The sequence below is a fragment of the Setaria italica genome, chromosome V (assembly GCF_000263155.2).
Source record: "Setaria italica strain Yugu1 chromosome V, Setaria_italica_v2.0, whole genome shotgun sequence".
NCBI classification, from domain to species: Eukaryota; Viridiplantae; Streptophyta; class Magnoliopsida; order Poales; family Poaceae; genus Setaria; species Setaria italica.
Genome location: NC_028454.1, coordinates 32,344,076 through 32,371,423, shown reverse-complemented (window position 1 = coordinate 32,371,423; position 27,348 = coordinate 32,344,076). Strand labels below are relative to the sequence as shown.

The following is a 27,348-nucleotide window of genomic DNA, read 5'->3' as shown; positions in this document are numbered from 1 at the left end:
GAGCTCATCATTAATAGATGTACGTGTCAGCAACTAAATTGAAAGCACGTCATAGCCTTATATAATGTTATTAGAGGGATTTCACCAACAAATTTCTACTAGGCACATCATTTTTCATCAAAAATAACGTGGGGCCAGATTAGTAATCCCATAGTGTGGTTTTGGGCTTTTGGCTGAGAGGAGCGGCATATCTTTTCCATGGGGCACAGCCGCCGGTCGCCAGCGAAGCAGCGCAAAAGCCCTGGACGTTTGACTTCCCCGGCTTCACCCGCCACATGCAGGCATGCAGCAGTCCATCCTCAACCTCAACCATCCCCACCATTAATTCAATCCCTCCCTCCCCTTCCCCTATTCTTATTTTCTTAATTAACTCCACCCTCCTCTTAATGGCCTCCTTCTTTTTCGTCGCCCCACCCCACCTTTAATTCCAAACACTGCAACCCCTTCTCTTCTCCTTCCCCTCCTCCCTTTGCTTCCCCTTTACTCTCTCTCTCTCTCTCTCTCTCTCTCTCTCTCTCTCTAGCCCTCCTCTCCCTTCATGTGTGCAGGTGCGCGCTGTGCTCGGCTTTGCGGCTTGCCTTCCTCTTTGGCGAAGGAGCAAAGGCCGCTCACCCTTCTCCAGGCTCCGCATTCCGGCGTCACCGGGCACAAGCAGGAACAGTAGCGCCGGAGCGAGCGCCCGGCTTCTCCGGTCCTGACTGGGGGGACGCGGCGGGAGCTCGTCGTGGAATTCTCGCTCAATGGGGCTTGATTCGAGGTGCTGCCAAGGTAAGTTCTTGCCCCCGTTCGTTTTCCTTGCCGTGGTCCATCTCTGGCTTAGGTGTTGACTTGTCCTGTGCGCTCCGAATTATGTCGAGTCTTGGATTTACGGTGCGTGCTGATGTCGGCAGGACTCCAAATTCCTGCACATTGTCGTGGTTTTTTCCCCCAAAATCCATGTATGGGTTGGCACTTGTTTTTGATATCTTGCTGTTTGATTAGTTTCCTTGCTTGCGTGCTTCCCCTGTTCCCCCACACATGGAAGTGGAGCAACTGTGCTCTCGAATGATGCGTAGCTTTCTTCTAGAGACAAAATTGCCCTTTTCCTTTGTGGTTTTGCTCATGTGCTACTTTAGATTCCTGAGTTGGCTAATGTGCCTTTTTTACTTTCTTGCGCAGATAAAGCGGTTGGGATAAGTTTGTAAATTCCTTCGTCAAATCAGAACAAGATTCTGAATTAGGGGAACATATCGCGCAGTTTGCTCATCAGACAGACTGAAGAACATGTCGTCACCTAACAATTCTATCAGTGCGGTTCTCTCACGAACAACCCCCGTGTTTCAGTTGAAAGTATGGGAATTGATTGCCATTGGTGTTGCGATATTCATGGCAGTTCTGTTCGTCATTGTACTGTGCCTTTCGCTCCGAAAGAAAAAGAAGGCAGTGAAAGGGTTTGACAACACTTCGCTGGCTGAGATCCCTATCGTGTCAAAGGAAATCAACGTGGACAGAGTTGATGCGCAGAGTCTACATGACAGCGAAGTGACCTTCAAGCCGGTGCATGATAAATATACGCAGATGAAGGGTGCTGGGCATTTGGGAGAGAGCAGATCTGTCGATGTCGATACATTCAGCCAGTGCAGCTCCGTGTACAACATAGAGAAGGCTGGGAGTTCATACTCTGAAGATTACAGTTACAGCAGCTCTGGGCCTGCTAGGAAAGGCAGTTCACCATATGCATATTCAGCATCGCCACTGGTTGGTTTGCCTGAGTTATCACACTTGGGCTGGGGCCACTGGTTTACCTTGAGGGACCTGGAGCTGGCGACGAATCGGTTTGCAAAGAGTAATGTCCTTGGAGAAGGTGGCTATGGAGTTGTCTACAAGGGTCGGCTGGTGAATGGGACTGAGATTGCTGTGAAGAAGATCCTTAATAATGTGTAAGTGTATGTTGTCTTGCTTGTTTTACCTTGTATTAACTTAGAACTAAGATTTGATATCTGGGTTTGCAGGGGACAGGCAGAGAAGGAATTTAGAGTTGAAGTTGAAGCCATCGGTCATGTTCGGCATAAGAATCTGGTGCGGCTTCTGGGATACTGTGTGGAAGGGATACACAGGTTAGCATTTCATACTTTTGGAACTTCCTTTCTGCTCAGTTCATTTACTTTTGTAATGGAAGATCATAAAAGCTACAAGGACCAGCATATATGCCCCAACTTCTGCAAGGTGTTTGTCATGATACCTGTACTAGACATTATGTTCTGAAGATTTTGACAGTGGAAAATAAGATAAGTAATTGATACAATGAAAAAAAAAGTTCTTCCCTGTTATACCTAATGCTAGTTTGAGCTTTTCCTTGTTTCATGTTTATTAGCTTTTCCCTTCAAACTATAGTAGTCATAGTTTTTCTACAGAAGACTTTCATTGCATACAAACTTGTTCTGAATATTTACCTGCAGGATGCTTGTCTATGAGTATGTCAACAATGGCAACCTAGAACAATGGCTTCATGGTGTGAATCAACGTGGTGTCCTTAGTTGGGAAAACCGCATGAAAATTCTCCTTGGCACTGCAAAAGCGTAAGTTCGGAGTTTGGACCTGTTTCACAATTATTTCCTGGAATCTTGCTTAACACAGGCTGTTGATGAGTTACATGCTAATGTGTCTTCATGATTTGCAGCCTCGCTTACCTTCATGAGGCCATAGACCCCAAAGTTGTACACCGAGATATTAAGTCAAGTAATATCTTAATTGACGATGAATTTAATAGCAAGGTTTCTGATTTTGGGTTGGCCAAACTTCTGAATTCTGACAAAAGCCATATCAATACAAGAGTGATGGGAACATATGGGTATAGCTCCGTTTTATGTCCTTTCTTGATGTCCTATTGTTAGTTCTTCTATTCATCTTGAAAAGTGGAAACTAGTTCTAACGTTCTGAATCTGATGTCAGGTACGTAGCACCTGAATATGCAAACAGTGGGATGTTAAATGAAAAGAGTGATATTTACAGTTTTGGAGTCGTGTTGTTAGAATGCGTGACAGCTAGGGATCCAGTTGATTATTCTAAGCCTGCAGATGAGGTACGGGGTTTTCCCATTTCAAACAATTGGGGTGATTGTGTTTCCAGTTAGTCCTTACACTTGTATTGTTTGCTTCAGGTGAATCTCATAGAGTGGCTTAAAATGATGGTTACCAATAAGAGGGCAGAGGAGGTAGTGGATCCAAACCTCGAGGTTAAGCCACCAAAACGTGCCCTTAAGCGGGCAATCTTGGTTGGCTTCAAGTGTGTTGATCCTGATGCTGACAAGAGGCCAAAGATGAGTCACGTTGTCCAAATGCTTGAAGCAGTTCAAAATGCATATTATCAAGTACGCATCTTATCCTAGCATCCATCTTTCTCATACTATTACTTTTTAATAGCACAGACCTGTATCCTTGGAGCATATTTTAACATCAGTGCATTTCTCTATCGTCAATGAAGGATCAGAGAAAGCTCAGCCAGGTGGGAAGCATGGATATTGAATCGCAGCAGTCGGTAGAGGAAACTTCAAACAACGCTGATGCCTGAAGCTCCAATTCTGAACCGGCACAGAAGAATAGGACACCTGAAATCATCTGATTACAACATTGATTCGATCGATGTTCGGTACTTTGTTAGATTGAGTGGATCAGATTTACAGTTTGCTTATACTGGAGGTGGTGGTTAAATCAATTAGGAACAAGCTGCTCATTTCCATTTACCCCTTTTCCCGGGTGTGCTTCTATACTCCCCTGAAAGATTTGCCTTCATCACTTTACTGTAGGATCTGTGCAGTTTTCCTTTAGGGGAGCATAGAAGCATCTTTTTCACCTATATTTATCATTTTAGTCACCAGGAGGGACTAACCTCAAAGGCATGACTATAGTTACCGGATTCCGTTACCCTTGTATAGAGGCTTTATGGAAACTTAGTTTTACCCTATAAAAACATAAATTTGTTGCTGTACAATATGAGCAGTGGATTCCTTATGTTCGGTCAATTCTTTACCCTGATCGAAGGCGATTGAGCAAGCAGAGAGACCTTCCTCGGGAACAAGATATAAAGCATGGTTGATGTCAGTGGGACTGGAACCCATCATCTGCATGATTCAGTATTGCACTTTCTCTCTTCATTGCTGTGATTGGAAGGCTGTCTGGCCCCCTGACACCTGGAGATAGATTAGTTTTAGGTTCCTGCGCGTGAATGATGGCAGGATACCAATGATTGGTGCCTACTTGGTTTACAAGTTTTGACACCGTCGATGATCCCTTTTCAAGGACTAGATGCCAATCATTGGCGCCTTTGTAGCTGGTTCTGTTACTGAACCTGCACTCCTTGCATTTTATTTTTCCAAACACATCATTCGTAGAGGCTTGTACTGTAAGCTTGCAAAATCCTCGTTTGCTAGCTGATGGCTGTGCGTATGCTTCACCGAAAGCATCGTGGTCGTGCTGGGCTTTTCTGACCACCAGCTCTCTCTCCGTGCAACCAATCTTGCCGTGTTTACCGTTTGGAACAGTGATCCCGATGGCAGCACGATGACGGCTGAAACCAAGAGGGTTTCCCAACCGATCAGGAGATAATCACCGTCGAAGTTTTCAGAACTGACGTCTGACAGTCACCGGCAAGGCGCTCGACGCCGGCGGCATTTTTGGAGGAATGGATCGGTCGCTGAAGGATGGCCGGTGGGAACCGTATGCGGAACGACTTCATGATGGACGACGCCGTCTCGCGCCGCAAACCACCAAACAGCGGCGTACGTCCGCGCAAGGTCCGGTGACGCAAACCAAACACCGATAATGTCATGTACCGCGCCGAGGCTCAGGGTTCGAGGTATATCGACGCTTATATTACTCCAACTGGAAATTCGATAAGAAATACTGTATCATCTAATTCAAGACAGTTTTCTCGCTCAACAGATACTAGAAAGTAGCAACTCTAGCAACAGCAGAGAGCCAACCTTGTGTTAGAATTATATCATCTAATTTTTTTTATGTCGGATTCCTCGATTACAGTTTTTAGAACGTGTACAAGTCTGCCACCACCGTGTACCCCCTTCTCTTCAGTTCCAGACTTTCAAACATGACTTTGCACGTTAACGAAGATCTCCAATCTCAGGAGATGAGAATGTACCCTTCATCTGAGTCTGCAGACGACCTCGGCGACAAACCATGCCGGCTAAGACCTTCCCTGACCTTGCCGTGCTGCTCTGCTTCATGCTGGAACATCGAAACCAGCTGCTGGAGCTCCAGCTTCCTCACCTTCACCTTCTCACTGCTAACTGGGTTTTGTAACCCAAGATACAACATTCCCACGACGACTAGGACGATTCCAAGAAAGAAGAGAAGGCCCGTAAACAAACCAAATGCATATGGTGTATTCTGTGCTCCTGGTATGCCATCGACGTTGATCCCGAAGAGTCCCGTGATTATGGATAAAACCATGCCACCACCTCCGAAAATAGCCAAATTGTGGGTGACTCGGAGGCTTCTATCCTGGAAGATGGTAAGATTTGGCAATCCCACCAATAGGCACGTTAACATTGTCACAATAAATGCAAAAAACGCTCTACTTCGAACTGATGTGTACCGGAACCATTCGAACCTGTAACCATGCACGGACAGTGCTTTGCATAACATCCTGAATAGTGAACAAGCGTCCACGCACAGCTTCCTGTTCTTCCAACATGTTCCTTGTACACTTTCTAACGCTATCCAAGATAACTCTTGTGTTATTACCCCTCAAATGTCTGACAAGCTCATGTAAGATCTCTTCCCTTGCATGAAGTGACCATTTCACCCTGATTACCTACAACAGGGAAGTTTATGTTCCTTTATGTCCCAGCTCATTAATAAATAAGATAAAATGAATAACAACATTCAAGAAAGCTATGTGCGAAAACCTTAGTGCTTCATTATGGATTAGAAAAGGATATAGATGCTTAATCTGCTAACTATAAATTTAGTTTCTTCTAATAGTGAAAAACAGTGTCACAGAAAAAAAAACTGTCAACAAACGGGCAACACATAGCTAATAAATTGTTGAAAGTTGAAAGACAGGCTGGGAGGAAGGAAGAGGTACCGAAATGCATAATATCTATGTGATGACTAAGGAATTAGGCATCAATCAGTCAGATGCAACTGAGCGATATCATGGTAAACCTGAGAACCTTTGAAGCCACTCTTATGAACTATTGTATACTGACTATTTTTATGGTCAATGAAATGATGAATTATATCTGGTGCTGCCAACAAAGAAGGTAATACTACTTGACTAGTCAATCAGTGCTAGTGTGCAATCCACTAGGAGCAACTGCATATATCTGATCCAATTTTTATAATATTGTTTATGTTTAAAAATAGTACAGTCACATCAACCACTCTAGTAAATGTCGCAATGAGAAATTTTTCAACATGAATTTGTTGACTTGTTGGTAGAAATAATACTGAAAAAGAAAATCAGCATAGCATGCTTACCTGTGTTGCTAACCTTCTGATTTCCTGATCCAGTATTATGCTGAGAAGATTCAGGTCTTCACGATTTCTCCTGTGAATTTGATGTTTTAAACATGTAGTAAACAAAATGTTATAATAATTGAGGCATTTTGGCACAGTATTCTTACCTATTCACAAATTTCAATTCAATTTCATCTGCCTCCCCAAAGATATATTTCCGGAATAATCTGCAGCAACAATGCAGAAGCAATTATTAATATTTTTATTGCAGGAGACAATATTTAGATATAATATGGAATAGAGTTCTACTACCCACTGTTCAAATATCAATAACCAAAGATGAAAAGGAAAAGAATATCGTGTGAATTGCACCTGTCATCCCAACGTGAAAGACGGCTGACCAAATGTGCAATTACTTCGTGCACTGATCTAGGTGTTTGGCTTCCACCAGCAAGAAGCAACTCCTGGACAGATTTTTGTAAGCATGTATTAAGCTGAAAGCTTAGAAACTAAAAACTTCCGATTTGGTACCTGCACTTCAGTCACTCCTAACACATTTATATTGGATGAAGGACCTTTGACATGCATTGCTGTTACAAGAAAATTTTGTGCTTGCCAAGACCGAAGCACAATTGGTATATCTTCCTCCTCATGATTTGGATCTCCGACCGACTGACCAAGAAGCTCAAATAACAGTCCTCCTGCAACTCTTACTGGAACCTGAAAAGCTAACAGAAAAATTATATAATAAATATGATATACACAGCACATTAACACAGAGTACGAATATTTTCTTCTAACACTAACATATGACAAAGTTGACAAAATGTACTGCAAAACAGACAGCACCACCATGGTTCAATAAACTACTAATTTGGTTATCTGCAATTATAATATAAAAATAAGGAATGTTTGACTAAAAGGTACGTATCTGCCTCCATCTTCAGTCAATCACTCTATCTATATTAAGTTTCAGGTGTAGAGATAGTACTCGAAGTGAAAACTATTTGTTGATGATTTGGCAAGTATATACATCACAATTGATCCATCCATTTAGTCAGGAGCAAAAAGTCCTGCAGCCTGGAGAGAAAAAAACTAGGATACATTATGTTGTTATTACTTCACAGATGATTTAACCACTCAATTAGGGTGTATATGATACTTCGCCACATAATCCTGAGTGAAAAAAGTGGGTATGATAAATTACTATGAGATGAGGCACAGATCAATCACAGTTAGCATATAAAAAAAAATCTGATAGCCAGAATATTGACAAAGAGTAGAGTTTTTCTTGGGCATGAACAGCTGGCAATATGTACATTACGAATAGTTATTGCAATTTAAAATATTAATGCAGTCTATTTCTCATTAGTTCAGGAAATATAGGTGACTGGACTCAGTAGAACTCAAGCAATGTGACATCAAAGAACCCATGTATACTTACATCAAGTTGAAATTGCAGGTAGAGACAAGTATACACACTTCAGATTCAGGTAATGAATTGCGAAACAGTAAAAAGCTGCAGATGGTTATAGGTGTCTTAAGTATTAGACAGACGAGATCAGAAAGAAAACCTCGTAGAGGAGGTACTTCATCCGGTCACTTATCAGTTTGCTCTCATCTCTTAGCGCAGTTCTGATGGCAGGATGCATCCAGTGAGCACTATTCAACCATGCATCGATAAAGGGATGACCTGCAGTGACATGGCACCACCACGTAGGCCCCACAGGACGCTGCCAGTATGGAGCTGCAAGATCAGCCACGGTGTAATCATCCTCACTATCACTGATCTCCGTCAACTCATTCTCCCAGCTGGAGTCTGATTGAACCCTCTGGACCAGTTCAGCGATCCTGGTCCATCCAATGGGTACCCATTTGTGGTCCAAAATCTCCCCGGCATACAATGGCCTATCTTTGAGCACTTTTGGATCATTACTGATTTCAGTCTGATGGGGATTCTCCAACACAATGCTCTCATCCGGTTTTGGAGCTATGATATGGTGCCCATTCCTTCTAGAGTGTTTCCTTGTGTACATAGTGGAGCCTTTCTCCTGCATCTGATCAATTGTTGGCCATGATTTGTGATGAACAGTCTTCCTGTGACCCTTGACCAGCTCAAAAGCGCAGATGAGCCCATCCGTCCAGAGCTCACTCCCTGGAATTGGCTCTTTCCCCAAACTGGGCTTGGGAGCTGTGTCTTGCATCTTGGACATGTTGCTGACCTGAGGCGGCTGCTCCTCCTCAGCACCATTCATCTTCCCATCAAAATTCTGTCTGTCTGTGCATGAAAAAATTAAACTCATTAGGCAATTTAGTCTACACTGATGAATAATGAATATGACCGATCCCTTCAGAGACTCAGCAGTTGAGGAACGGGATTCAAAAGAGTTAAAACAACTGTTCCAGGGAATTCGGGATGAAGTAGCAAATGTTCATGGGAAAAGAGGGTCACTAAAACTACAATTGAATCATCATCTGGTGATGATTATGATCGCAAAACCGAGCAGAATACATTTTTTTTCAGATGAGCATAAATACAAATTAGAAGAGGGACGAAGTAGCAAATGGTAATTGGAAAAGAGGGTCGCTAAAACTACAACTGAATCATCATCATCTAGTGATCCTTATGATCACAAAACGAAGCAGAATACATTTTTTTTTTCAGATGAGCACACATCCTACAGCTACCGCGGGATTCAGAACACAGCACCCACCGCAACACCGGGTAGCGCCAGAAGCAGGGGCCAAACCTTCGTAAATTTCGCCGGCAGACCCCCAGCCACCGCCCGCTACGTCCTGAGCACGCACGAGTACAGTGAGCTCGCTTCGCAGGCTAGAACAGCAAAAGGAAGTTTTAGAGGGGAGGCGGAGGCGGAGGGATATCACGGTGGGGTGCGGAGGCGGTTACCGGAAGAAAAGACGAAGGGCGAGGGGGTTCAGTGGCCGCTTCCAGAATCAGATGCGCGTCGCGGTCGTCTTCCACTCTTCCCTCTCGTCGCCGTCGTCGTCGTTTTCCTCTTTCTTTCGAGTAGGCCACTGGCCACACGTCCGCATCACGGCCGCTGCTCGTGCTCGCTTCGGATCTGATGCTGCTGCGGCTTTAACCGCGGCTTCGGCCGTGGCGCCGATCGGGAGCCCTTGCGAGATCATCCGACGTCTCAGAACAAACAAAGCCTCCTCTGCAGTACTGCACTCACGGTGGCTGCATGTGGGCCTGGTGGCACTCGGGGGCCCATGCGGCAGTGAGCTTTAGTCCTCTGCAGTACTGCAGAGGAGCTGGTTCCGTCAACGTCTAGACCACGGGAGGGAAGGATAATAGGGCGTGGGCCACGGCCCGGCGGCCGAATCATCGATCGCTTTCGGAGACCTCCTCGTCCTCGCCAAGGCCAACCGTGGCGTGCCGCAGACACTGCCACCGCGCCCCGCTCTCCGACGTATCCATGCGCCGTGGATGAGGTGTGCTTCCACCACGCACCACGGCACCACCGACCAAGATCACTAGGTCAGCGTTGACTCCTTCACATAATTCCAGATTTCCGGTAACGAGGGTTTAAGATTCTGCGACTTTTACAATTTTAAGTTACAACGGCTGAAAATCTACAGCTTCTGCAGGCACAAAGGTAGGGTTTCTCAGGTTGCGCAAGGGCACGGCATATGATGGCCGACAAGCAAGGCAGATGCAAATTTGCGCAAAAACCTCCTTCTGGAACAGCGGTTGGGTGCAAGGTCGGCGGCCGAGGGATATAACGCCGCGCATATGCTCAGTCTCTAGGAAAAATAACCGCAACCTGTGCGAGGTGTTGAACAATAGAAACTGGATCAAGGACATTAATCTCCAGCACGAAAGTTTCTCCGCGCAGCACCTACACGAACTAGGCATACTGTGGAGAGAGGTTCAGCAAGTTGCATTAAGGACGGGAATCCTGGACAAGATCTCATGGAAGTTTAGTCCGAATGGCATCTACTCCGTCAAATCAGCTTACAGTGCCCAGTTCATGGGTTCAGCGTCAACTAACTTTGATGGGTTAATCTGGAAGGTATGGACACCCAGAAGCTGCAAGCCTTTTTCCTGTCTGGCGATGCAGAACCGCCTCTGGACGCCTCTGGACAGCGGATAGGCTACAGGAGAGGGGTTGGCCAAACCAAACTGCCTGCCCGCTATGCCGCAGCACTCGAGAGACCGTCGTGCACCTGTTCTCCAGATGCAGGGTAACCAAAAGGCTTTGGGCCGCAGTGGCGGACTGGGTGGCTACCCCAGCGATTCATATTAAGGAGTGGGATCGTGAGGATACGGCGATGGCGATGGCGTCAAGGAATTGCTGCTCGAGGAAAGGTCATGATCACCTCGTGTACAATCTGGAAAAGAGTGGAATGTGCGGATTTTCAACCACACAGAAGCTACTAGCAATATGCTTCTTGCGAAGCTCCAGGATGAGGCATCCATGTGGTGCACGGCGGGTGCTAAGCATCTGACCGTTTTGCTGTCCCATTTTTGATAGGCAACAGTGTATAGAGTGTAAGTAGCTGTGCTTGGCACCTTTCGGTGCTTTGTATTTTCCAATCTGGAACTCCTTTATAATATAATTATACTATAATCAACAGCTCTCCTGCCCGGTTCGTTTCAAAAACAAAAATTGAGCATCTAGGTAACCGTTGAATACAGACCATTAGCTATTCACAGGTGTTGGTTTAACCGTGCTCAATTGAAGACAAAGCAGCCTTCAAATGGAAGGGCGTGCTCACTGCGCGGAGGCTTGTATTGATACTTGAATGTGCAGCTTACCATATCAGCGCGCCATGGAGAGAGTGTTGTTCAGTCAGGTGGAGCAGCATTTCTGTTCCATCACTCTACCGTATTGGGTCATCTGACACCTGCAAAAGTGAGGCATTCCAAAAAGGAAATTATTCGAAGAGAAATTATGACAGTAATGTGGATAATTAGGGCCATTCAAGCAACAGGCGTCCATAAGGAGACACCCTTGTGAGAGAAGCAAAGGCACAGTCAGAAACAAGTGCAAAACCATATATTGATGCCACCATTTCTGGGGGCCCTTGGTAGTGTGAGCAGTCGCTCCATGAACAACCACTGTGTAAATCTTTCCTTCTTCTTTTTCGAGAGTTTACTGTCTGAGCTTCTATGCACAACCCTAAGAACCAAGCATGCAACAGTAAAAAAAGGCTTTCTTACATTTTGAGAACCTTCAGAATAAAGTGCACCACTCAGCTTAATTCTTTAAGTCGACAACGTGAAAGGTAATCTCTGGCTTCATTGAAATCTGTCACAAAAAGAAAATAAGCCACCCGGAACTACATTGCATATACTTTAATTGTCACAAAAGAAATCGGGTGATTTCAAATACTACCAGGAAGACGATTGTAATCTGGTTCTATCCCATTTCCATTGATGTCCTTGTGGTCTGGTGTAACATACTTACCAACTGTGACGACAATACCAGAACCATCATGAAGTTCAAAAACAGATTGAATTAAGCCCTGAAAACACCCCAGACATTTAGTTGCCACACAAAAAAAGGGAATAACATAATCCTGTTGATCACAGAAAAAACACCATCATAGCATCCCCATTTGGGTGGTTCAAACCTTGCCAAAAGTCCTTTCGCCAACAAGAACAGCTTTGCAATTGTCATGGAGTGCTGAAGCAACCTAGAAAATTGTTGGTACCACGGTGAGCTTTGACTGTTCAACATTTCATTACTATCAGTGGGAGAAAATATGTACTTACTATTTCACTGGCACTTGCTGTCCTATTATTCACCAGTAACTGTCACAAAATGTAGGTAAATATATGAGAAATACAATCAGGAATCTAATGGTAACCTGATTATGTAGAAGATAATTAAAATATGGCATGGTTCAAAGAAATATTGAAATTGATGTATCTTTTTAACTAGAGGTTGCTAGCACAGATAATCTCAATAGTGTCATTTTTAAGACCAACCAATCAAAAAGTGTAAAATCAGAACAACCATGGTCCATGGACATGAATAAATGCTCTAAATAAAGTGTCCAAATTTCATCAGTGGACTTAATAATTTTAATGTGTAACTTCACACTTTTTCTGTTGAACAGTTTAACAGAACAGTGTAAGACTAGTTTTTGCTTTCTATTTCTTAGAACTATTGCTTCTTGAAGTCTGAAATAGTTGTATCACCATATCATAAACATACCATAAGGGGAGTAGCAATCATTGGTCCACTTTCAGCAACAATTGTGTTTTGGACTTGACGATCCCGGCCAGCAGTATAAATGACCTGAAAAACATAGGGACATGAATCCTGTGTTGCCTAAAAAATCAGTTCATAATATGGAGGACAAACTAGCAATGTTTTAAGAAATCAAATCCATGAAGCACAAAATTGTTAATATGCCTAGGAAAAATATTTGAATTTCAGAAAAGATTATATGGAAAACATATGACATCTATAGGTGCATATGCATGCCCTATACTTAGCAAACAAGGATATCAAATAAACAAAAAGTAAATAACAGTTCCAAGGTTGAGGGGCCCTCTCATATAGTCGACTATATTAGAGTAGCTGGGGTAGTGGCTCCATTTTGAGGTTTTGAACAAATTGTAACTTCAAACTCTGATCAAACTGCAAAGTGTAGACATCAGAACAAGAAAAACAGTGATTTGTTGTTCCTAACTTCCAACCAAAATCAAAAGCATCTTTGCACTTTTATTGCACTTACAATTTGGGAGAAACTGACTAATTGTTCATGAAGCTAAGGTCTAACTGAGACAAATATTTGAAAGTTACTTTGGCGGGTTCTTTCTGTAGGCATAAGGGTGTAGTTTTCATGGAACAATCAGTAACGTCGCCATTTTTGGCTCAAATGTGAAAGAAAAGAAAAGGAAATGCACAAATTTTAACAATGGTTACAGAAAACCAAATGAAGTCCAATATTTGGTAGCAGTACCGCATCCGTACCGTGTCTCCTTTATTCAGAAAAAGCTTTGCAGTCTCTATTCCAGCCTTCAAAATGAAAATAAAAATAAAAGCTGTAAACATCATGCCATAAGCCCATAGCCATATCAAACAAATTAAGTCTTGCTAGTTTCTTTCATGATGCATATGCATAAAACTTCAAACTGCTTTGAGAAGCTTGTGATGCATGAACATATTGAGGGGACAAAAGCTTGATCAACCTAGGAGGAACTATGTGGCATTGTAAATAAGAAGAAATAGACACCCAAATTCAAGTCAAAGAGACTCAAACCTGGGTGGTGGAGGTGTACACCCATACCTCCCACTAGGCTAAGTCTAGCAGGTCAAAAACAGGCATAGCATGATATATGCTTGGGATGAAAAGGGATGGCATACTTGAACTAGCCCACCAAGATTGTCCCTCAAATCCAGAACGAAATAGGAGGCACCTGAATTCTGGAGACGCTTTAGCGCTGCAAGAAAGAACATAAGTTAAATGGGCATAGCATGCTATATCCCAATGGTATCATAAAAAGGGATATCTACAACCAAAGATTACTAAAATTGCAATATAAAAACATGAACATCAAAGATGCATAACAATAAACGTAACATCCTTGATGCACATTCAGTTTGTAAAAGGGGAAGCGATGTTTGAAGTTTCTGGCCCTTTTTTTTTGAAGTTTTATGGATGCTCACAAAACTGAATCAGGATGAGATATATGTTTAGATATAAAGTATCAGTTTAGACAAGGTGTTCCCTTGGCTTTATCTTAGGAGAGGTGAGTACTGAACCCTTTAGGGAACTCACACGACCTGCGAGAACCTGGGTTCGAAGTTTAGACATAAGAATTAGACTATATAACAATCGGGCACAGATCAACTATAGAAACTATTACATCCAGAATATGCAAAAAAGTTGACAGATGACAAGGTTAACAAACCAGCAACACACCACTGACCAAATCTTTCTTGGCCACTGCATTGAACTCTTTAATGCGAATATATCCAACAGATGAATCATCATTTTCTCTTTTCTCCAAATGATAGAAAACTGGAGTTCGAGCAACCAGTTGTCTCTGCACCTTCATTGACTCAACAGGACCACAGTCACCATGCTTAACCTAGAGGTGGCGCAAGAAATTCTAAAATAGTAAGATAATTGGTACAAAGAGATCCAGACATAATCCAGATACAGATATTTATTTAGATTGGCCATTACCTTAATTGTAACAAACGTCTCCTTTGGACCTTGCAGCATGGATGAAGCATCAAATGCAGATTTACCCCTTACATCAATGCCATTCACTGATAAAAGCTCATCACCCTAATATTAGATAAATGAACTTAAACGAATTAGTTAACGTGTGCACCTTATCCAAACATAAGAGCTGTATCATTATTTAACTGATACACGCACATACAGTCACAAAGATCGGAAAAGTAGACACATCCGAAGATTTGATACCCTACTACATTACGGGGCAGTCCAAACAAATAGACACAAATATAACAAACAAGAGTGCCCCATGTTAATAATATTATCAATAACAAACTACCAAAAGGTGTGTGCTTAAACTAAAGGTTGAGAACAATAGAGAATGAAACTGTCCCAAAGACTCTAAATTGCAACATTTGTAAGTTTTACAATGAAAAAAAAAACAGCATGAGCTGAAAATATTCAGTGTAGCTCATTCAACCCCTTATAACCTACTTCTATGTAGACAAGGTTCCTCCTTTCTAGCTTCATTACTAACCCTTTTTAATATATGTAGGGAGAGGAATGTGTCACCTTCTTTGATCAGTTGGGCATCTTAATTGGGAGGGTAGTGAAATGCTACTCGTATCCAATTATATTAATTTTTAAATGGAATATGCAATTTTATTGATTAGTATATTATGAAGTTTGAGCGGTCCACTAAGTCAACATATTACATCAAGGTTCATTAGCACAATTACAGAACAAACAAACTTTATTAGTTCTATATGGATAATGGTGAAAGCAATTTTCTCATCAGAAAAAGTACATAACAAACAAACTCAGGTTAAGAGGTTTTATACAAATACTTGATACCTGTCTAACACCAGCAGAGTAAGCAGGCCCATCTAATAGTAGCCCTAATACCATCAACTTGAAAGAGCCATTGTCATCAGGAATCTCCCTCAAGTTTAATCCAATCCCGGTCATGTCATATTTTGACATCTTTGAGAACTTCAGCAGATTGATTAAACATATGCAAAATAACATCAGAGCCGCAACTACAGTTAGAACATGTATTCATAACAAATATCCGAGATAAGTAGAACCAGTGAAACAAAAGGCATCAAGACTTAATTTTGTCATATATCCTCAGTGTAAAAGCAAATAAATAAGGAATATGACATAGCAAGATAGCTGCATTGTTGAAAGAGAGAGTAACAATACACCAGAGGGTTTAGTAACCATTTGCACACATATACTGCTATATATTACAATGCAACAGTTTTCCGAATCCAAAAAAAAATCTTAACGATTTATATGCTATACCAAATGGCCAATTTTCCTTTTCAAAAGATTATTTATGTTAGTTTTAGCATCTATAATTGGTCTTGAGAAAGAAGGAAATGGAATGAGCTCAGTACATTGAACAGGAAAAATGTCTCGAGCCTGGATAACCAGCAGCACGCCAAACTTACTTCTGAGGGAGATAGAAACCTTGTATAAGGATCACCAAGGCTCGCTAGCATTTTTTGAATGATATCATGGGCTCTAGCACGGGATTTGATTGTGCCTTGGAGAATATCCTGCTTCCTTTGCTGCAGTGGATCAAGATCAACTTATAAATCTAAGGGGAAGACAGTGTGCTAACTGTAACTGCTAATTAACAGGTAAAATGAGCATTCTGACTTCAATGTCCGTAGAGACGTGAAGCTACGCAGCAGAGCCACTTGATACACCACACTCGTGATCACATTGCCGCAAGACAAACTCACCATCCACATCTCCGGCGACCACGGGCGGCTTCCGGCGTCGGGGAGGAAGCTCTCGTTGACCACCTCCCACGCCTCCTCCACGAGCTGCTCGTTCGTCACCGCCTCGGCCCTCACCTCCTCCACCACCGCCGCGACCCCATCCCTGCACACCTCGGTGGGCTGCGCCGCCTCCACAACAGCGCCCACGGCGTTGCCGGTGAGGAGGGAGAGGGAGACGGCAGCCGCAGCCGCCGCCGCGCGGAGGGCGTCGGGGAACGGCAGCGCGCACGGCGGCTGCCTGGGCCTGCGGCCGGGGCCAGGGCTCGCTCGCGACTGCGGCGCCGGCGGCGCGCAGGAGAGTGGCCGCATGGCGGCGCGGCTCTGGAGCTGTAGGCGAGGGAGTAAAGCCTCCGGTTATTATTAGTGGTCGGGGTTTGGAGTGGATGATGGTCGGAGGGGTCGGGCTGGAGCCTGAGCGGTGAGCCGTGAGCGCCAGCCGGCCAGAGAATCCATGGCTGAGGTAGTGGAAGGGGAATTTTGGGTTTCTCTTTTGCCCTTTTTTTTTCCTTTTTCGCATGAATTATTTACGCTTTATTCTTCCCTTCCTACTTTTCAGTATGGCACGCGAAGCTGCCGACTCAACTTGTGTACCATCGAGTTTGTGTAACATCTACACAACCATGTCCATTATTTCGTTTTCTCTATTTCTTTGCCGCGGAATTATGGTAGACGAGAGGGACAGTTTCACACTTTTGAAACTATTTTTAATTTCACATGTATAATGATTTTTTACATGGATAAATAAATTATTATGGATGCTCGTTATATTCCCTCCATCCCAAGTTGTATGTCGTTTTGGATTTTGTACATACATTATGTTTGCTATGCACCTAGATATAGTAAACACAATGTATCTAGAAAATGCAAAATGATATATAATTTGAAACGTATGGAGTATAATTTATGACAATAATGAGTATTTTATTGCTACAAAATGTTCATAATACGTTTAGCCTATAAATTTTGTGTCTTTTTTTAAAAAAGAACTAAACATAAACTTATGACACACCATCAAAAATATTTTTAAAATTGTTGGATTGTATTTACATGGATTTATATTATAATCATTTTGTTTAATTACAACGCATTCAAGTTCACCATTAGTTCTGTTTTTTGCAAACAGTTTTTCACTATGTTGTTGAGAAGAGCAACTCAACCTTCTTCATATTCATATGACTCGCTTGTTTCTCTTCCTCTCGTGTGAACAAAAGTTTAAGATCTTTTAACTTAACATAGGGTTAGTAGTTAGCATCAACACACCCATTATAAAAATATTGGCATGTTCGAACCACACGACGCAAAACCTTACCACAAGAATGTCTAGCCAAACAATATGCCACCCTATTCTAATTTCCTTGAACAATGAACAATTTTAATCTTCCTATGCTGTTAAGCAAGCACCTCCACTTCTTTCTTCATTAGTAATGCCTGCCTTTCCCAAAATTTACTTCACAAGAAATCAACTCCTTTTGGAACTTACGTTTTGCGTTCTAGTTACTCACTCCATTTTATTTGCTGAAAAAGTAGTTTCAGGTTTTTTCTCAAAACAATTGAAAAGGGTCTTCCTGTCCATATGGCTATGAATTAGCATAATAATTAGCTTGCTAAGGTACTGGGCCATAGGATAGAAAGAAAATACCTAGCTAATCATTAGAGTGGAAAGCGTTGAGATGATTTTAGGTTCTGGATTCGCCGAATTGCCTTGGTTGTTAGTATATAAGTATCACCATACGTAGCTTGACGATACTTCTACAAATGATGTCTAGTTAAAAATTGTACAATACTACTTTAGGTAAAAGTTCAACAACCAAGTTCATAAAAAGTAAAGGTGGCCGTTCCATGTTGGAAGAAATTTAATAAAGACAAACTTAAAATAGTCCTTATCTCTTCACCGGGAAGATAGAAAAATTGACATGACGAGAGCATAAACACCCAAAACATAAGGGGGTGTTTAGCTCCCCTAAGTTAAATTTTAGCTCATGTCACATTAGATGTTTGACACTAATTAGGAGTATTAAATATAGTTTAATTACAAAACTAATTGCACAACTCCTAGGCTAAATCACGAGACGAATCTTTTAAGCCTAATTAGTTCATGATTTGACAATGTGGTGCTACAGTAACCATTCACTAATGATGGATTAATTAGGCTTAATAGATTCATCTCGCGATTTAGCCTAGGGGTTCTGCAATTAGTTTTGTAATTAACTCATGTTTAGTCCTCTTAATTAACATCCGAACATTCGATGTCACAGGGTTAGGTATCAAATACCCCTTAAGCCGATGATCTCCCGGGTGCAAAAGAGGTCGAAAGAGAAAAAAAAGAAAGGATCGAGAGAATCTTTAACTAAATCTGGAAACACCAGGCGAAGTTGCCACTACGGGGGCGTGCAGATCTACACTCACTGCCCACCTAAAATCCTTTTCTGGTGAAAACCCCCGAAACCAAACGAAAAAGAAGCAAAGAATCCCACTGACTCCCCGCGTCACGCACTGGCACGCATACACGGATCCGAAAGGCCCAACCCATCTCGTACGCTATCCATCCCTTCCTCTGACGAGGTGTCCCCACCGCGTCAACCCCGCTCGAGGATAACCCATTTGCCACGCCGGTCAGACGAATGAATGACACGTGGGGCCATGGAATAATTGCCCCCACATGCTAGCCTCGGGGCGGAACTTTCCCGTCCCTGTTTGCGAGGGTTCACCACTCCGGGCAGGGAATCCCGTGCATGTTACAGCTACGTGACGCCAACTTACCCACCGAAGCAGCGGTGACCACGTGTGGGACCGAGGAATGTGGGCCCACTGAGTCAGGGTGACGCGTCGATGCGTGACCCCAGCGGATCAACGCCGCCGCGACAAGTGTACCCGGAGCGGATAGAGAGGAGGGGGAGGGAGGTTAAGCGCGGACAAAAAATGGAAATTATTTTTTAATCCATTTCTCCCCGGCCGCGGCCCCGTCGTGGTATATAAAGGTAGGCGAGGGCGAGGCAGGGAGGGTTTTGGAATTTGGCCGTCGTTTGCGTTTGCGTGGGTGGGGAAGAAGAGCAGGCGCAGAAGCGGACGCGGAAGCAGCCCAAGGCCCGAGCCGAAGCGGGGAGGCGACGCCGCCGCGCTACCACTCGCCCCGCCCGGGCCAGCGATTCGCCGCCTCGCGGGAGCCAGTTTTGGCGGCGGCGGCGGAGGCGGGCGGGAGTTCCCGGCGAGGGGTTCCGCTTCCGGCGAGGATGAGCGGCGGCGGCGGAGGGGGAGGGGGAGCGAGGGGGGTGGCGGGGCCCGTGCCGGCGTCCGCGAGGAAGCTGGTGCAGGGGCTAAAGGAGATCGTGAACCGCCCCGACGCGGAGATCTACGCGGCGCTGCGGGAGTGCGGCATGGACCCCGACGAGGCGGTCAGCCGCCTCCTGACCCAAGGTCCCATCTCTCACCGCTCCCTTTTTCCTCGCTGTTTCGTGTGGCTTTGTTCAGCCTGTACTGCTTTACTGGAGAGGGTGGGTGTCTGTGCTTCCGTGATTGGATTGGATAACTGAGCGCTTGGGGGTGGGGGGGGGGGGGGGTACTCCCGCGCGTTGTTGGGTTATGGCTTGAATCGTGTTTTTTTTTTGTCCCGCTTTGGTGATTTGCGGTGATTTATTACTGCTCTGTTGGAGTTCGGGGTTGAATGTGCTGCAGGCTAGTGGCAGCCTGGCAGGACGTGCTAGAGTTTAAGTTTGGCTTTGGATTGGTTTTGCGGGGATTTGAAATCTGCTTAGTTTTTTTTTCTAATTCAGGCCTTTGGTTTGGGAGCTTCTGGATTTGCTTGCTGCGTGAAAATTTGGTGCCATTCAAAGTGCTTATTTCGTGATTTATCAGTTCCAACCTGTGGCTCGCGAGAACTGTTTTGGAAAATGGGATTTGTTCCTTTACCCTGCTGCGATAGCGTTAAACTCCTGGGTTTGTAAGGAGGAGCACATGGTGTTTCTATGCACGAACTGGAACGAAGCGAAACAGTTTCTCCCTGTCATTGCCCTGTTCCCCATTTAGTTTCACCTAGGTACAGTAAGTATGGATCTGTCAGATGTTTGCCTAAGGAAAATGGATATGTTTCTCTCTCTCTGTGTGTGTGTGTGTGTGTGTGTGTGTGTGTTTTAGCGCTACAAAATGGATTAGATTGACAGAAGAACGATGAACATCTGAACCGTTAGGGGATGCAAACAGAAGAGCTCAATTGATAAGAAGGCAATAAAGGCACAGCCATCCACTGAACGCAGTGGAGGATGCAAGACCTCTTTTGTTCAGGTCTTAAAGTTCTATTGGAACTAGATTTAGGTCATTAACAATCTAAAGCTTTGTTGGGTTACGACTTAGGGTAGGATAAAATTAGGATGACAAAAATCAGTTTTCTCGAAACTTAGATTATGAAAGATAAAGGTGATTTTAATCTTGCCTCTTTGATTTTTGAACTGTAAGGTCTGATTTCTTTCATCCCAAGCAGAATTTGGATGAGCTGGTGCAGAGTAGACTGTAGACTCTCTTTGCTTTTGATTGAGGATTATTGTGAGTATCCACTGTTTAGCCTTGTCCTTCAACATGCCATAAGTATGATATCAGATATCTCTTTGCCTTTATACATGAGTGTAAGTGTGTTACCTTGTCCGGCAGAACCCTAATTATGAATACTATGTAAGTGCCTAGGTTGCTTCAGAGGTTTGGTCTTTTGTCATTGTGTTTGGTACTAAAAGGCCAAAGCAAAGATTATGGTTTGGGATTCATATGTCACATTCTTTTTGAGGCTGATGAAACTAATGATCCGTATTAACATATGTTGCCACTTTTGTTGTCAGATCCAACTCAATTTTATAATTTCTCAAGCTTATGAGAATGAATGAAAATATTGAGTGGAAGCTGGAACATTATCTTAATGAATGTTTGAGTAACTATTTGAACCTTTGTATGTTGCTCCACGTCTTACTTTTGGCTGGTGCACGCATTAATTTCATGCAACTAAGGTCTTGTTTATCTATTGAATAAGGTATATCTCTTGCCATTTTTATTTGCAAAAGATTAGTAGCTATCATCATTTCTTAAACACTGATTCCTCTGATCCTGATCGATCTCAACTTTATGCTGTAAGTTGGAAAATGGATTCAAGAACCTCATCTAAACAGATATTGGAATGCTGGCATTGTAGATTTTGTTCTGCTGTTCAATGTAATTGACATCAGTTTTGTATTTCTAGTGCAAATCTACATCAGTTGTGCGAACAACAAGCAACACTTTGTTAAATTGTTTTGCTGTCATTTCATATTTCCAGCTGTACTCTTGTATATGGTTCTCACATTTTGCTGATCTTTCTTCAGATACTTTTCAAGAGGTAAAGAGCAAGCGTGATAAGAAAAAGGAGGTCAGTTGAGTATGAGCTTTATTTCTACGTGCCTAACGTTCTTGGTAATTTGAGCTTACTACCTGATAGCCAACTTTAATTTCATGCTACTTGAGAACTTGTTCCTTTTTTTTCTTTTCTTCTAAAAAATCGATAGGGTTGTCTTTAACTGTACTTGTAAACTCTTGTAGATAATCTTCTCTTGCACATATTGTTCTGTTTCATTGGATATATAGAATAAAAATACTAGTTCCATATATCAGATCTTTAGTTTCTTGGCTCATGATTGATCTTTTTGTGTTAAAAGCTTACATATGCAAACTCACTCTCTTGATATCTTTATTGCCTCTGGCTTTAGTCTTGATACCTTACTAAGCATTTATTGAATTGACATAGGTTAAAGAAACGCCAGAACCAAGATCTCGAGGAGCAAGTAACAGTCGAGCCACTAGAGGTGGTGCAGACCGTGCTCGACGAAGCAGTTTGGTTCAGTCTGGATCCAGTGGTACTGGTATATTTGTTTTTTCCTCAAATTATGTATTCATGAGCTTTTACATTTGGTCACTCAGTTTCTTGTTTTTCATTTTCAACCCAACCAGATTATATGGCTTCAAGATCATCGATATTGGGACCTGCCGTGCCAGCATCCAATTCCACTCAGAAGCAAACAGTTCCAAGGTAACAAATACTCCCTATGTTTCAATTTGTAGGTAGTTTTGGCTGTTCTAGATACATAGTATTCGATATGTATCTAGACATGATCTATATCTAGGTGCATAGCAAAAACTATGTATCTAGAAAAGCCAAAACGACCTACAATTTGGGACGGAGGGAGTATTCAAGAACTGGAGGTTTCAGCTAGATCTGGTTGTTTTGTCTGTATGGCAGATTGCTAATCTGTTTGCTTTTCTTTGTTGCAGTTTGCCTGCAAACAAAGATGTGGTTCCTAATGGATCAGTTGGAGCACAACAATCGTCATCTGGATTTCAGCATGCTTGGTGTGGGGTGCCAGGTCACATGTCAATGGCTGATATTGTGAAAATGGGAAGACCTCAAGTAAAGTCTTCTGGCAAGCCTATGGCTACAACAGACATATCATATGCTGGTCAAACCCCATCTTTGTCTAGCTCTGTAAACCAGAACTCAAAACATTCTGCAAGCACAGCCCTAGCAACAGCGTTTGACCAGGGATTTCCTGCTCTCCCAGACCCTATTCCTCAGAATGTGAATTCTAGTCATGCTTCTGCTGAAAACAACCAAATGCATGAAAATGATTGGTTTCCACAGGATGAGCCGCCATTGGGAACTCAATCAAAAGGCATTGAGACATCTGGTGATACGTCACTATCTGTTACACCATTTGACTCATCGGTGTTGGTTGCTGATGCTGCTTACTCGCAAGAAAGTTCTCACACAGAAGAGAACAGCTCAACTATAGTTAAATCAGCAATATCTTCAGAGAGGCACTTGGAAATCCTTGAGGAGAACAATCAATTCAACGATGGACTATTGCAGAACTCAAGTACATACCAGGCTCAAGTCCATTCCTATGTTGATAACGAAGGTTTGTATCTGCCAAATCTGCCAACATACGTCTCATTCCCGAAATGGAATTCAGGAGCTCTTTATTTCTATCTGCCCTAGCGCCAAGCACATTCATACTAACATAATCTATAAGAAAGATCAATGAGTACCATTTTGTGTTTCCACAAGGCCATCATTAAGTGTTCAAAGGATTTTCCTTTGCACAAGAAACCCCAATTGACACATCGCTTAATTTTGCATTTTTTGCCTTTGCCCCTTCCTAGTGCCCCGTAGTGCGAGTGTATGCTAGCAATGGGAACACATCATTGAAGACTCGATCTAAACTTTGAGCACATCTACAATGTCAGACGTAATGAACACATTGTTATTTATTTAGAAGCACCATACCTTCTCGTGACTAAATAGATGGTAAGTGTGCCATTTCAAGAACTGCATAAATATGGTTTGAACTTGTGATGCTCTGCCAGATCTTTGCCAGTAAATGTTTATGTTTATGTGGTGCCAACTCTCAACCAGCATGAGCTAATGATGCTTGCTCATGGAGGCGATGGCTTACGTTTGAACAGTTATGCGTAATTGTTGTTTTGTTGGCAGACAGTTTTGTGTAGATGGCACACATGAACTACTGATTGAACAAAGTGAGATACATGGACGTGGCATGCTTGCTTTGGCGGCTCCTTGTCATCATGGCCACAGCGACACTATTTTTTTTAATAAATTATGCATGTAATTATAGAGAACTAGAGATGACCTCTGACTATGCTTCTTTTCTTGCTTCCTTTTTTCTTTTTCCTGCAGTTGAGGTTTCCAATCTTGATGCGGAATCAGCTGCAGCCAACTTTCAGCATCTAAGCCTACAGGATGAAGACTTAGCTGCAACTAAATCTACTGAAGATAATCCTGCGGTCATACTCCCTGATCATCTACAAGCTGCAAATGCGGACTGTGCTCACTTGAGCTTTGGTAGTTTTGAATCTGGTGCCTTCTCTGGCTTGCTTTCATCAAAGAACCCTAAAAGCAGTTTGGAGGAGGAAGTGCCTATTCCAGATGAATCCCCATCAGTTAATCAAATAGATGTCAGGTAAAAATTTTCTCCTAAAATTTTCCAATTCATCACATGAGATGTCCCTCTTCTGATGAGGTTGTTGTTTACAGGAATCAAGATTACTATGACAACGGTGCTCTAAATCCTCCAGCAAATGAGGATGTTGAGACTAGAATTGGTACTAATGTGGGAACTATTGATGGACCTTCAGTTTCAGAGCCTGATGTACTGAGGCAAGGTGCCTTAGATGTCCCTGGTCTTCAATATAACCTGCCATCAGTCTCAAGTCATGCATATTCGAACACAACGCAACCAAGTACAATGGATGACACACAAGGAAACACCCAAGCACAACCTCTTTCCCATTTTTCAAGCTTACTGGTACATCTATCTTTCTCTACACTGACTGTTCTAATTCTGAAATAGAAGAGCTAGAAACTTTTCACATCAGCACTTGTCTAGGCTCAACTTGCATGGCAGTTAGGCATAAAACTACTTGGCTAAGAACATCTAATGCAGTCAGGAATGGAGCTATTTGGCCTGTATGAGATACACTGCATTGGCAGTTCTGAATTCTGTGTAGTCTTAATATATTGAAGGATGCAGCTAGTTTGGTTTCAAATTTTAACGCATTAAATAATATTAATATGGCAAAATGTGTGCCTGCCCTCTCAAAGTTATATGGTTGGAGGATGTTTATGTTTATTCTCTTGGGCGTTGTTTTGTCAAAATTGATTTACGTTTTGCCTCTTCAGCACTTAAATGTCCAAACATGTAATATGAATGCTACAACTTTAACGTTGAATTAAAACTCTTATCAGATTTCTTACAATGATGATTGTAATGGGATGCCATTTATTATTTTATTATCTTTCTTGTTGGCCAATTTCATGCTGTTATCTTTTTCCCTTTTTGTAATTCTTATTTTTGTTCTTCTGATGTCTTTTTGCAGCAACCCAATAACTTGTTGGGGTCAAATCTGCCTCTTCGGGATTTCGACTTTTCACAGTTGCTTCAAACACAGTCAGCTACAAAATATAACCCACCTGTTGCACCTAGTAATTTGCCAGGAATCTCCATGCAAGAGGTAATTTAAATTTATTTCTGTATTTGTTATCCATTTTCTTGTAAGTAAATATAACATATGGTGCGGGCTTTTGACATTTCTGTAATTTTTTATGCCACATGTCTGATTGATAAGAAGCAGTTAAAATCTGAACTCGTTAAAAAGATCTGCTGTGAGTTTGTGACCCCTCTTTAACATGGAGTATTCAGGTTCTGACAACTTTGATTACTTTACCTAGTCAGTCTATTGTGTTGCCTGTTCATATTTGCAGAGATAAATCAGATGACAAAAAAAAGTAAATTGGCATTGCAAGTTTGTAGTGTGGTATGGAATGAATCATGCTTATGTAGAGTATCAGTTTGTATTTTTGAGATTCCTTATGAGCTAGTCTCATTTTTGTCACTGTATAGCAATGTGGTTGAGATGGCTTGATGGGCTGATCTCATTTTTATCATGGTATGGTAATGTGGTATTGACATTGATGTGCTGCTGCCATTTCAATATTTTTCTATCTTATTTCTGCTTTTCACTTTTCTTGAACTGTCGTCAGACTATGAAACAAGGAGGCTTCCCCAACACTCAGTCTACGCAACATGTTCCCAGTACGAGCATCCCGTCAGGGCTTCCTCTCCCGCAACAACTGCCCGTACATCCGTACTCTCAGCCGACTCTACCCCTTGGGCCTTTTGCCAGTCTGGTTGGCTATCCATATATGCCTCAGAACTATTTCCTACCATCAGCAGCCTTCCAGCAAGCGTACTCCAGTAATGGACCTTTCCATCAGTCTGCTGCTCCTGCTGTGCCTGGAGCTGGAATGAAGTATTCGATGCCACAATACAAGAGCAGCACTCCTGCTTCGAGCCTACCACAGCCATCATCACTCTCCGGTTATGGAGGGTTCGGAAATGCAAATAATATTCCTGGAAATTTCAGCCTAAATCAGGGTGCCCCCTCTGCGCCCACAACTTTAGGGTTTGATGAAGCTTTGGGCACACAATTCAAAGATCCCAATCATTATGCGGCTCTACAGCAGGTAATGGAAATACTGCATGCTATTGATCCTCTGGTGTCCTTGGCTGGATGTGTAGCCTTGTTTGATTGCATGAACTTTTCACACTTCACACTCCTGCATCAGTTTCGATTTGGAGGTTCCTTTCATTCTGAATTGTGCATTTTCATTTCAGAGCGACAACTCAGCAATGTGGCTTCATGGAGCTGCTGGTTCAAGAGCAGCAGTTCCACCTGGCAACTTCTATGGTTTCCAGGGACAGAGTCAGCAGGGTGGCTTCCGCCAGGCTCAAGTACAACAGCCCTCTCAATATGGTGGTCTCGGGTACCCAAGCTTCTACCAGTCGCAGGCCGGTCTGCCACAGGAGCACCCCCAGAACCCCACCGAGGGAAGCCTGAACAATCCCCAGGCGGCCCCATCCCAACCATCGCACCAGCTCTGGCAGCACAGCTACTAAACACCTGTGCTATCGTGGGAGAAGCCTCTCTACACTGCCAGGTTACCTGCAAGCCTTGGCATGCCGCGCCGTGAAGCGAGCAGACTAGCTGAGCTGCCGTCTTGAGCGCTGCTGAGCAGAGGATGATCCATCCAACAGCGTCGAAGTGTGTTTTTTCTTTTCCTTTTTGCCAGTTGCGTGTCTCCGGGACTAATTTCAGCTGTCGTGGTTTTTACTTGATAGTGATGTTGCAGAGGTGCTATCTTGTAACGGTAAAGTCCTAACTCATCTAACAGATCTGCTTCTCATACCTTGTAATGTGCCTTTTTTTTGTCCCCTGGTGTCCCCTTACCTGCAGCTAATCTTGAATTACATGCGTTCTCATCAAGCTGCAGTCAAGATCAGAGTGTTTGGTTGCGCTAGCGTTTGGCTCAAAACCCCAGCGGTGACTCCAACCGGTAGTCGGTC

The 27,348-nt window shown here is 43.0% G+C and overlaps 4 protein-coding genes across 13 annotated transcripts; 2 read left to right on the top strand and 2 right to left on the bottom strand.

The window, feature by feature from the left end:
- Positions 1–424: 424 nt before the first annotated feature.
- Positions 425–3,989, top strand: LOC101776107 (probable receptor-like protein kinase At2g42960). The gene is made up of 8 exons (XM_004969390.4): positions 425–768; positions 1,159–1,919; positions 1,992–2,096; positions 2,439–2,558; positions 2,660–2,830; positions 2,932–3,061; positions 3,140–3,349; positions 3,463–3,989. Exons 2-8 carry the CDS (start codon positions 1,264–1,266, stop codon positions 3,547–3,549), a joined length of 1,479 nt encoding a protein of 492 aa, XP_004969447.1. The 5' UTR covers positions 425–768; positions 1,159–1,263; the 3' UTR covers positions 3,550–3,989.
- An 861-nt stretch (positions 3,990–4,850) lies between these two features.
- LOC101774615 lies at positions 4,851–9,512 on the bottom strand. 7 transcript variants are annotated; one of them, XM_012846600.2, is made up of 9 exons: positions 9,364–9,512; positions 9,170–9,288; positions 8,030–8,733; positions 6,987–7,175; positions 6,828–6,919; positions 6,623–6,682; positions 6,477–6,546; positions 5,605–5,808; positions 4,851–5,495 (listed from the first exon to the last, which is right to left on the bottom strand). In XM_012846600.2, exons 3-9 carry the CDS (start codon positions 8,708–8,710, stop codon positions 5,115–5,117), a joined length of 1,677 nt encoding a protein of 558 aa, XP_012702054.1. In that variant the 5' UTR covers positions 8,711–8,733; positions 9,170–9,288; positions 9,364–9,512; the 3' UTR covers positions 4,851–5,114. The 7 variants fall into 7 exon arrangements, with proteins under 7 accessions (XP_012702054.1, XP_022682946.1, XP_004969445.1 ...); XM_022827211.1 differs by having other exon boundaries at positions 9,206–9,288; XM_004969388.3 differs by having other exon boundaries at positions 9,170–9,251; positions 9,364–9,511.
- A 1,453-nt stretch (positions 9,513–10,965) lies between these two features.
- Positions 10,966–16,837, bottom strand: LOC101774210 (carboxyl-terminal-processing peptidase 1, chloroplastic). The gene is made up of 13 exons (XM_004969384.4): positions 16,379–16,837; positions 16,082–16,201; positions 15,480–15,617; positions 14,628–14,732; positions 14,361–14,529; positions 13,802–13,878; positions 13,409–13,453; positions 12,644–12,727; positions 12,199–12,237; positions 12,057–12,119; positions 11,819–11,948; positions 11,644–11,731; positions 10,966–11,327 (listed from the first exon to the last, which is right to left on the bottom strand). The coding sequence occupies exons 1-12, from the start codon at positions 16,724–16,726 to the stop codon at positions 11,676–11,678; spliced, it is 1,374 nt and encodes a 457-aa protein (XP_004969441.1). The 5' UTR covers positions 16,727–16,837; the 3' UTR covers positions 10,966–11,327; positions 11,644–11,675.
- A 2,577-nt stretch (positions 16,838–19,414) lies between these two features.
- Positions 19,415–27,216, top strand: LOC101773535. Of its 4 annotated transcripts, none has more exons than XM_004969383.3 (10): positions 19,415–19,831; positions 21,757–21,800; positions 22,176–22,284; positions 22,379–22,457; positions 22,700–23,343; positions 24,123–24,405; positions 24,480–24,750; positions 25,322–25,456; positions 25,986–26,468; positions 26,620–27,216. In XM_004969383.3, the coding sequence occupies exons 1-10, from the start codon at positions 19,648–19,650 to the stop codon at positions 26,899–26,901; spliced, it is 2,514 nt and encodes an 837-aa protein (XP_004969440.1). In that variant the 5' UTR covers positions 19,415–19,647; the 3' UTR covers positions 26,902–27,216. The 4 variants fall into 4 exon arrangements, with proteins under 4 accessions (XP_004969440.1, XP_004969439.1, XP_022682819.1 ...); XM_004969382.3 differs by having other exon boundaries at positions 22,176–22,290; XM_022827084.1 differs by lacking the exon at positions 19,415–19,831 and having other exon boundaries at positions 21,751–21,844.
- The last annotated feature ends 132 nt before the right edge of the window (positions 27,217–27,348 follow it).